The following is an 11063-nucleotide window of genomic DNA, read 5'->3' as shown; positions in this document are numbered from 1 at the left end:
TAATGTTGCCTGATAAACTTCTAAGGTTCCACCTACATAAGAGTCTAGAAAAGGCTAATTCAACTATGCTGAAAGTAAATCAGTGGTTGTTCATGGAAGGGATAGGAAGTATCAAGAAAGGCACTGAGAGGGATTTAAGAAGGGCCATGAGTTAACTCTGGAGGTGGATATGCCCAATACAATGGCTGGGTGATTTCTTACGTTTATACAGATATTAAGGATTACAAATTGCACACTTCATGTACGTGCAGTATATGGCATGTTGACTACCCCTTCAGTGAAACTGTAAAAACTGATTCCACGGCAACACCTGGGTCTCCCGCTTCTACTGGAAAACCAGATGAAGCATCATCGATACAGTGACTCTACCTTCTTTCTCCAAATGCCCTGTAAAGAGAACCTCTTCCCCAGCAACAAGAAAAACTGGCGAGCACTTAGGGCTGTTTCCAAGTGAGTCACCAGAAGCTCCAGGTGGTCACAAAATCTACATCCTTGGACCACAATGTCTATCCCAGAGTTCTTTGCCCATGTAGCAAAGACACTAGGTATACAGCCCACGGAGGTACAGAAATCTATAAACTTGACATTCTTTGCTCTGCCACTGACCCTGGTGCTACAGTGACATGGCCCTGGAGATGCTAAGAATTTCCAGGCAGCCCCAGCTCATACAGCCACAGTGCCAGGAATGTTTGTGGATTTTTTTTTTTTTTTTAATGGGCACATCCACTCTCATTTGCTGCAGTCTCCCCAAACGCAATTATTCACACCCAGTGTTTCTGTATCGGTTTTGTTTCCTTCCCGGGAAGATAAGTCTTGCAGCCAACTTGTATACCAGATCAGATTCTGGCCTTCAGGGCATATGGCGCTTGGCAGGTTCTCAGAAAAGCCTCCCCTCAACAGTGCTGTGAGATATGGCACACATGCTGGAAATAAGTCACTCACTGCATGCTGCTCCCAAACATACTGAAGGCTGTCACAACCTTCCTCCGTACCACCCTCAGGGTGATGTCTGGGCCCTCAAATAACTCTGAAATCCAGCCAAAATCAGGCCCATAAACCCCTGAACTCTCAGCTAAGAAGCTTTTGTCAGCAACACCAGAACTGGACTGAGAATGGTTCTCTGCCAACCCGCTCTTCCATCTGACGCACAGGAGACTGGAGGTCCCCCCCCCCCGCCCCACTGTTTATCTCTTCAGTTTGGCAGGGCCTAAGTGTTTTCAAACCGTTCCAAACAGTAAAAACAATGTCCAAGATTAACGATTAATAATAAGGAGGTCTTTATTATCACAGAAACCAGAGCAACGTAAGACAAGTAGTTCTCCAGGATCGGTGACTTGGAGAGTGAAAAATCTGTCACAAGTACCACACGAGACCAACAATGTCCAGGAAGAAAGTAAACCTTTTCTGTAAGCCAGAACACAGCTCAGATCCTCCTGGCTTAAGATGTACAGTAAGGTCCACACCTTTAATCAGTCAGTGGGGGAAGAAATGAGAAATCCTATTTAATTCAGGATTCTATCTTCCCTGAGGACATTATGGTAAGTAAGCTGACAGAGCTGAGATGGTGTCAGCCACAGGCATTGAGTGACCAATCTGGCAAGGACCTGTCTGAAAGTGCAACGCAACCCACGAGAGCTTCCCTGTACCTGGCATTCATAACCCATCTCAGGTGTTAACGCTGATATAGGAGAAACGACACCTCACTGATGTCCTCCTCTCAAAGGGTCCTCGCAGAGCTCCTATGAGTCCCACTGCGTTGAAAGCCTGTCTACAGCCTCCCTGCAGTGTGAACTTTCTGGTGCCGAATGAGGTGGGAGCTTAAACTATAGGCTTTCCCACATTCATTGCACTCGTATGGCCTTTCTCCAGTGTGAACTTTTTGGTGCCTAACAAGGTGGGATGTTCTGATGAAATCCTTTCCACACTTGCTGCACACAAACGGCCTTTCCCCTGTGTGAACTCTCTGGTGTGCAATAAAGTCAGAGCTTCGACTAAAGAATTTCCCACATTCGACGCACTCAAAAGGCCTTGCCTCAGTGTGAATTCTCTGGTGTTTAATGAGGGTGTATTTGTGGCCAAAGGATTTCCCACAATCACTGCAAACATAAGGATTTTCTCCAGTATGGATACTCTCATGCTGAACAAGTGTGGATTTGTGTCTGAAGACTTTCCCACAATTGTTGCACTTATAAGGCCTCGCTCCATTGTGAACTCTCTGGTGTACAATTAGGTTGGAGTGATGGCTAAAGTATTTTCCACATTCACTACACTTGTAAGGCATTTCTCCAGTGTGGATTCTTTTGTGCTGAGTAAGGTTGTCTTTGCGACTAAAGGCTTTCCCACATTCTTTGCACTCGTAAGGCCTTTCTCCAGTATGGATTCTCTGGTGCTGGATGAGGGTGGCTTTGCGGCTGAAGGCTTTCCCACATTCACTGCACTCGTAAGGCCTTTCTCCAGTATGGATTCTCTGGTGCTGGACGAGTGTGTCTTTGCGGTTGAAGGCCTTCCCACATTCGCTGCACCTGTAATGCGTATGTCCGCTGTGAGAGGCCTCCCCACTCTCGGTGCTCCTTGTCTTCTTCTTGCTGTGGATGGCCTTTTGCTGGTGACTGCCCAAACTGGCCTGGAAGTTCTCCTCCTCACATCGTAAAGGCTTTTCTGACAGGTGAGGTTCTTCACAAACTCTATAGTTCTTCACAAACGAGGTCTTGCCTTTGTCTCTTCTTGAGGGCTTCTCTACATTGTACTGCTTGTGGTGCTGAAGAAAGTCTGCACTGAACCAGAACTGTCTCCCACATGCCTCACATGTGTGAGGTTTCAGTCCTTGGCGTGCTTCCTGGTGTTCATCCAGGTGCAAGATATCTTTCAGGACGGGGCCACATGTGTCACAAGGGTGAGCCATCTGGGCTGATGAACCTGCCTTGGAGATACTATCCTGTGACACTTCTACAGAAATGCTCTGCTCAGAAGGCGCCTCTTCATCCTCCATTGCACACCAACAACCTGAAGGCAGAAAAAATGCCGTTGAAGTGCATGATGACTTTGGTGGGAAGGAGCAACCCCGTCACAGATGTGTCTAGTATACCCAGGATTTCGTGTACGGGGGTGTTGGCAGGACAGCAGATTTGGCATCAGGTTAAAGAAAAAGCTGCTTTGCAATATTGGGTCTCGACCGGTGACAGAATGAGGAAGACTTCCCAAAGGACAAAGACACAAGGACAGGGTACGCTCAGAGAGAACCGGGAAGCAGAAATGTCCAATTTACTCTTCTGCAAATGATTTTTAGAAGGGCCTTGGCTACCAGTGAGCACTATACAGAATGTATGTCTAGGCCCAGGAAATCGGATTTAAAATGAGCAAGTGGTATTCAGGAGTCATTTAAGGACATATGTATGTCTCATGGCACGTGAACACTGTCCGACACAGGAGAGCACTGTAGAAGGAGCAGTAGAGAGCACTGGTGAGAGGGCGTGGACAGCCCTGGGTCAGAGATCAGACCAGAAATGACAAGTGTGATGGATCACACCTGTACCCGTGAAACAAATAATACATTGTATGTTCATAATTTAAAAAATAAAAATTAAAAAAAAATGACAAGTGTGTAGAATGTCCAGAATGAGGAGAAAAAGACAGAAACAGGTACGGTTTATAACCTACGCACCAAATAGGAGTGGGGCAAGGACAGGCTTCTGGTATTATTTGAACCCAACCCTGAAGTTACACTCTCCCCAAGTTCCCACTCACCAGGGCCTGTCCACGTCCCTCCTGCCATGGCTAGAGTCATGACCTCTCAGGCACTGAGTTCTTTCCCCTACTAAGTTCAGGAACCACAAAGGATCTGGAAGAAACAAATCAGAGAGGAAAGACAGGGCAAGGAGGAAAGCTGTGGCCCAGAGCAGCTCACCATAGGATATTAAGACAACTAAATATTACAAAATGAACATCAGAAATGTTTTTGCAAGATCAACACACTGGGCCTCACAGCAGTGACCATCACGGCAATTCATGACACAGGTAGGCCCAAGGAAATGCCAATTACAGGAAAGGGGCAGAGTCCAGAGTCCAGAGGTATCCTGAATGTAGGCAGAGCCATACAGCCAGGGAAAGGGCAGCAGGGCCGTTCACCAGGCTGACTACTAATCCCTGACCCTCAAACCCTTCCTGGTAATAGTCTGGGGTAGCAGGGGTTGGGGAGCATAGGGAGTAAAGGAGGCAATACACAGCTGAGCCTCAGCGGCCCGAAAATCTATCTTAGAGAAGGAAAACAGCAGTGCCCATGACAGCTATGGGAAGAAAAGGGCAACCTTTAAGGGAAGAAAGAGTAGAGCACAGCCCAGAAAACCGGGGTATGCGGGCCTTACCCAGGAAGACCGTAAGCACAAAGCATAGAAAACAATGCACTGTGACACAGGTCCCTGGCTCTTATCACGCAGCCCCCACTGCTCCCAAGAGAAATACACAAACACATCCCTGAAAGTCACATGACCCTGCATAAAGCCAACGACTGAGCACAGGGGCAGCAGCTCTCCCCAGGACTCTTGGTCTACCCACCACACATTCACTTTCCTCCCCAGCTCCCCAACTTAGACCAGATACCAGGCCCTTGTGACTGGCACCTACTCACTCTCCCCATTTCCTAGTAACCATTTTGTCCAGCCCATAACAACAGGAGGGGGACGGACAGAACTTTTGCCAGCTAGTTCCCCTGAGGTCTAGAGATCATGTCCCTCATATACCAATATGAGCTCAGAGTTCTCCCTAAAGCCCTCAGACTACGAATTCAGATTCCATCTCCAGTACACATCACTCTTTAGACCACAGCTCCCTCAAGTCTACGAATACCCACAACACAGGTCATCTTCCACATGCAAATCTGCACACAGCATCCAGAGAATTCCTGGTTAATCATCCAAGATCACAGCTGGCTCCAGCAGCGGGTCCTCACTGCCATGTAACTCTGAACCCAGCTTTTTTATTTTTATTTTTTTAAGATTTTATTTGTTTATTTGACAGAGAGAGAGATACACTGAGAGAGGGAACAGAAGCAGGGGGAGTGGAAGAGGGAGAAGCAGGCTTCCTGCTGAGAGAGAGCCCGATGTGGGGCTCGATCCCAGGACCCTGGGATCATGACCTGAGCGGAAGGCAGACACTTAATGACGGAACCACCCAGGGGCCCCCTGAACCCAGCTTTTAAATCCTCCCTTCCTGGCCCTATTTCTTGATTCAACTTCAGCAATCCAGAACAACATACAGATACCAGATAATCCTAGCCCCTTCTGACTTTGTGGTCACATACTAAGGATACTGTATTTTCGACAATCAACAGGCTTAACACTTAACACTAAATGTCATTCAAAACCCACACCCACTGTCCTTCTACCGCAAGCATAGTTACTCTGCCAGCTGGCCCACTCTGCCCCTGAGCTCATCTACCAGCTTGACTGAAACTTTCCACATCCCACGAAGTCACTATAAATACCTGGGAAGCACACCGAGAAGGGAAAGCAGCTGCTCTGGCCTCACTTTCATCTCATCTCTAACACTGCTCTACTCCAGCACCCATCTCTTGTCCACGCTCTCTCTAGAAGACTTCCCCACCTGCCAGATCCCACTCTCTCCCTCCACCATGGACACTAATCTCCCTTCTCCTCTCTCTTAGGTGACGCCTGTCTCAGGCTGCTGTGTCCACCCCCTTCCAGACCCTTAATGGCACTGCCACTATGACATAAAGGTTCTCTCTATCAATCTGATAAGCAGCTCCACTCTAATGCACATACTGACTGCCACCTGTGGACTTGAATCCCTCCTCTAAAATCCAAACCTATGTGTCCACCTGTCTACCTATACCTCCATTCAGATTCAACATGGTCAAAATTTAATTTTTTTTTAACATTTTACTTACTTATTTATTTATTTATTTATTGACCGGGACAGACACAGCCAGAGAGGGAACACAAGCAGGGGAAGAGGGAGAGGGAGAAGCAGGCTCCCCACCGAGCAGAGACCCCAATGCAGGACTCAATCCCAGGACCTTGGGATCATGACCTGAGCCGAAGGCAGACGCCTAACAACTGAGCCTCCCAGGCGCCCCACAAAGCCTAATTCTTGCTATTACTTCTGAAAGTTACTCCCACCACCAAACTTTTCACCATGTCAATGGAGGATTTTCCCATCCTTATACCTGCTCAGGCCCAAAACTTTGAAAGCTGTGGAGTCATCTCTGACTCTTCCCATTCTTTCACCATCCACATCAGAAAATCTGGTTAACCCTACTTAAAGGAAAACAAAAACGAACAAAAAAAAGGACCAGAATCCAAGCATTTGTCCCACACTTCCAGAGCATCCAGTGTAGTCCAGCCATCATAAACAGTGCTCCTTCCTCACCCCAAAGTCTCTCGGTCAGTGTACAGTCAGAGGAAGCCTGTTAAGACCAGAGTCAGATGACTCCCTCCTCTGCTCCAAACCTTCCATGGTTCCTACCATTCTCAAAACAGAAGCCCAGTTCTACAAGGTGCCATTCCAGAGCTGAATACTACTCTGATCAAGCTAGACATAATGGAGACCTGAGGCTCCTGCACATGCTGGTTCTTGTGTCTGGGGCACTGTTCCACACTTCACCCCACTGCACTCAATTCAAGGCAAAAGACTGTTAATGACACCGGCATCCCCAAACTCAACATCAAGTGTAAGGGAGATAAAGAGTCCTAAGACACCATCTGCCATCTAGGGTTGCCAAGATCATGGCCAAGTGGGGAGTGATGAATGAGGACCTGCATGCTCTGCACTCACCTATACAGAGATCCCAAGTGCTTCTACCATCAGGGCAACCTGGCAAAGAGAAGGAGTTGAGAGTGGCAGGTTACCAGAGTGGGGTACTGGGGACTGAACTATGGCCTAACTCCTGCCCTGCCCTTTGGTGAGGATGATTTCGGAAAGTCTAATGTCAGATGTTAAGACCTTAGCGTTGCCACGCATCAGATGGGCGTCCATGAACAGTCGTGCTGCAGTGTCCTCCTCTGTAAAGCAGAACTAACAGTGGCACCCACCTAACAGGGCTACTGCTCGTATCAAACACCGTTAGTACAAGCAAGGATCCTTGAATTAGCTTTTACCGTCCACAAGCTTCACATTTTTCCAAATGGTTTTGGAGCAAATGAAGGGATAGGTTTTTTATATTTGGGACTTATTTTTAAGCTTCTAAGAAAACGTGGTATTTAAGACTTCCATCTCAATCAAACACTCAGAGGCAAGCACTTCAACACATTACTAAGCATCGTCAGTATAAATTTATCATATCCATCCATCTAAAAATATTAACGGCCTGTACACCTGCCAAGTGCGCATCAGTTCTGTCACCAAACCAGCCTACCTGGTTACACACCCCCGAAAGTGAGCCTGCTGGTGGCCCCTCATGAGAGACGTCCATGATCTCCGCTCGCCCGAGAGCTGGGGAACCGGGGTACCAGGGCCCTGGATCCGGCTGAGGCTGGCTTTTCGTCTCCTCCACAGGCCGTGCCGCTGCTGAGTCCACGGAACGGCAAACCGACAGCGCGTCACGCCTGCCTCTGCGGCTCAGGCCGGGCTCCTTACACCCCACGGCCCTCTCCTCCCGCGGAGACCAGCCAGATCTCCTTCCCATGCTTCCCTCTGGAGGGGATGAAGGATGACCCCCTTCCCCCGCCCTCCAATCTCTCGCCTCAAGGACCACCTGAGATAAAAACACCGTTAATATCCCTCCTGCGCATCTCACCTCCAGGCTTCGACCTGGGGCCTCATCCCTCAGTGGTCTCCAACACAGCCCCCGCCAGAATCCCTGACCTGCACGGCCAGATGCCCATGGGCCACCTCCTCTCCGAGAGGAGCTTTACAATGTCCAAAATGCATTCCCCGGGACGCAAACTGCTCCGGCCCTCCACTCGGTCTTCCCGCACCGCCGTTACCCGACACGGCAAGAACCCCGTGGGTTTCCCCTCTAACATCCCCTTCTCCACCTCCCACCTCCCGCCGCAGCTCTGGTGCAGCCACAACACCCCCGGAGTCGGCGGCCTCCTCGCCCGGCAGCCAGCCCGCCGCGACCCACCTGCCCGAGCCAGCTCCCGTCATGCTCCCCCACGGCTCCCAGCGGTCCGCCGCGAGGGCACCCTCGGCTCACGCAGCCTTCCCACGCAGGGTCGCCGCTCGCTCTCTAGGCTCCCTGCAAACCCCAGGGCCCGGTTTCCGGAGTCCTCCGGCTCAGCCGCGCCTCCAAGCCTTTGCTCACGATCGTCGGTCGCCCAGGGACACTTCGACGGCTCACCGCAGCGGCTGCTAGGAAGGGGCTCCCCCCACCAACGCCCCCAGGGCCCAGAACACCGGAGCCGGAGCTGCAACGACCTCAACAGGCGCCCCTCGTTCGTGGCTTCGTGATTCAGAGTGAAGCACCGAAACGCCTCAAGGTCCGGAGAACAAGGTACCCACCTACGCGGGATCCATCCCCGCGGCCGCCGCCATCACAATCTGGACCACAGGGACCCGTAAGGAGTCCCAGGTCGGCACCCACGCGCCGCCGTGGGCTGGCCCTGGCCGCGGAGCCTTCGTGCGCGCTGCCACCCCCGAGCCTTTCTGCAATGGGCACAGGGTCTCCTCCCGAGTCTTTCCGCTTCGGTCACTCTGAACCGTACCGGCGTTCCCAGAGCTCCGCTCCGAGAGCTCCGCTAGGAACGAACAAAATGTCCGCCGCGAGAAAGACGCCGGAAGTCCCGCCCAGACGACTTGCGCGCGCTTTTAATGGTGCCGCCTCCGTGCTGCGCAGAGACTTCTGGGTACTGTAGTTTCCCTGAGGAATCGGCCCCAGTGACGGTCGGAGTTGCTCCCCGCAGGGGCTGGGGCTGGGCCGCGTGCTCCCGCGAGGGACGCTGGGAAATGGTGCCTCGAGGCTCAGAGGACGGGGCGGGGCTTCGGCCCGCTTAAAGAGCCTGCGCCCGGGTTCCGTACCTTGTAGTCCGCGGGGGGTGGGCACCCGAAGTGTGTGGGAACTTCCTTGTAGATATTCCTCAAAGCCACAAAACCACACGGACACATCATGTGCAATATCATCTTGAGTCCACTCACAGTCCACTCCTATTTCCTTGCTGGTTTTTAGGTCCATGTAGATTGAAGCTTTAAGTCCGTTTTGGGCTCTTTGGCTGGGAGAGGGACCCGGGATCAGAGGTCAGGTCAGCGGACAGGGCCTGGGGGGACGCTAGGAAGGCTTAATCCGCCAACGAAGGCACTTTCCTGCGGGTGGGGGTGCTGATGGTGGCCAGCCAGGGTGCAGCACCCTGAAATTCAAACGCTCCTCAGCCTAAAGCTGAGATATACTGATTTCCCTCTAGGAATATGCCGCCCATCTGAAAAGGGCCGTTATAAATGCTTTTTGATGTGTCAGGGCTGGTGGCAGTAAATGTGCAAAGGGGACCATCTGACCCACGAATAAAAATTTAGAGCATCATGATCTCATTTCTTTGCTAGGAAGTGATTTTCACTTCACTTGCAATTACTGGACAGTGTCTGAATTGGGATTTGAGATTATTTTTGGTAAGCGGTGAAGAGGAGAGGAAGGGTCAAGGGAGGGGAAAGACAAGAAGGAAGGGAAGGAAGGAGGGAAAGAAGGAAAGCAAAGAAGGAAAGAGAAAGGGAGGAAGGCAAGGAAGGAAAGGAAGAAAGAAAACATTTATGAATTGTTTAAATTACTGAAAGCTAGTAATATAATTCTGTGGTTATGCACAAATATACTCAAAAAATGGCTCCCAGAGAACACATCTGTGACAAGTGAAAACAGTTAAGATGTCAGCAAAAATTAAGTTGGAAACATCAAAGTCTGAGAAGTGAGAGAATGAGGCTGAGCATACATGGGGTCTGAAACATTGAATACAGGAAGGCTTAGTCTCCAAAATGTAATTTCTTTCCATTCTTGAAAATGTTGAATATCTACTTTGAAGGAGACTTCAAATATTTAGAAGTGTTGCCAAAGGGCAACCCTCTTGATGAAGTTCTAGAACCTAGGTGAGGTTCGGTGGGGTGAGGTCCGGAGCCGATGACCAAGAAAGAATTCTTGAGATGTCTTTGGTGCAAAATGGTGGTTTATTAAAGCACGAGGACAGGACCCGTGGGCAGAAAGAGCTGCTGCCCCGGGGATGTGAGGAGTGGCTGATTATATACACGGGAGTTGAGTAGGTGAGGACAAAGGGGTGTTCAGAAGGGCTATCGGGGTAAAGAAGACTGTCAGGATATTGAAGTCCTGGTTACTATCAAGCCAAGGCCGCTTTCCCTCTACTGAGGCACTAGCATGAAGACAGTTGGGGGTTTCCTGGTGGAATGTCACATTCCTCCTATCAAGCATCCTTGTTAGTGAGATTTGGGTTTAGAAGAAATTTAACTTTATTTATATTCCCTTCTGCCTCAGCCTCCTTCAGTTTTTATGAGGGGAGGGTGATGTTAGGGCTTGAGGAACTGAGTTATGTGCCTCTGGAAACTGGGCTATTGATAAGGTAACTTCTTTGTTGTAAATCTCTAGGACATTTGTAAACCAAGGGAGACTCCTGCCTTGCAGGATTGTGATCTCTGCAAGTTAACTATTTGTTTTTCTTTTAGGGCAGCCAGGGGTGCCTGAGGAATGTCACACATGTTACCGAGGGGAGCGGGTGGAGAGGGGGTGCAAGGTGCCAGCTTTTGCTTTGTCCTCAGCCAGCCTTCTGCTCCCTCATCACTCTTGAGTCCCCTCCCTCTTTGGGAGCTTTGTACTATCACTCAATAAACCTTGCTTTGCTGCCCACCAAAAACACAATAAACAAGGGGCACCTGGGTGGCTCAGTGGGTTAAAGCCTCTGCTTTCGGCTCAGGTCATGATCCCAGGGTCCTGGGATAAAGCCCCACATCGGGCTCTCTGCTCAGCGGGGAGCCTGCTTCCTCCTTTCTCTCTGCCTGCCTCTCTGCCTACTTGTGATCTCTGTCTGTCAGATAAATAAATAAAATCTTTAAAAAAAACCATAATAAACAAAACAAAAAAGTGTTGCCAGAATGATGAAGATGAAGATGAACAAGAA

The 11063-nt window shown here is 50.0% G+C and overlaps 1 protein-coding gene across 5 annotated transcripts; it reads right to left on the bottom strand.

Moving 5' to 3' along the window:
- Positions 1-718: 718 nt before the first annotated feature.
- LOC308358867 (uncharacterized protein) lies at positions 719-8720 on the bottom strand. Of its 5 annotated transcripts, none has more exons than XM_080829355.1 (5): positions 8458-8720; positions 7370-7521; positions 6790-6828; positions 3745-3838; positions 719-3003 (listed from the first exon to the last, which is right to left on the bottom strand). In XM_080829355.1, the coding sequence occupies exons 4-5, from the start codon at positions 3782-3784 to the stop codon at positions 1769-1771; spliced, it is 1275 nt and encodes a 424-aa protein (XP_080685481.1). In that variant the 5' UTR covers positions 3785-3838; positions 6790-6828; positions 7370-7521; positions 8458-8720; the 3' UTR covers positions 719-1768. The 5 variants fall into 5 exon arrangements, with proteins under 5 accessions (XP_080685481.1, XP_080685479.1, XP_080685478.1 ...); XM_080829353.1 differs by adding an exon at positions 6182-6269 and having other exon boundaries at positions 7370-8719; XM_080829352.1 differs by having other exon boundaries at positions 8081-8719.
- Between the last annotated feature and the right edge of the window lie 2343 nt (positions 8721-11063).

Source organism: Martes martes (assembly GCF_963455335.1).
Source record: "Martes martes genome assembly, chromosome: 17".
Lineage (NCBI taxonomy): Eukaryota > Metazoa > Chordata > Mammalia > Carnivora > Mustelidae > Martes > Martes martes.
Note: the sequence above shows the minus strand (reverse complement) of the source record. Positions and strands in the feature narration are given on the sequence as shown.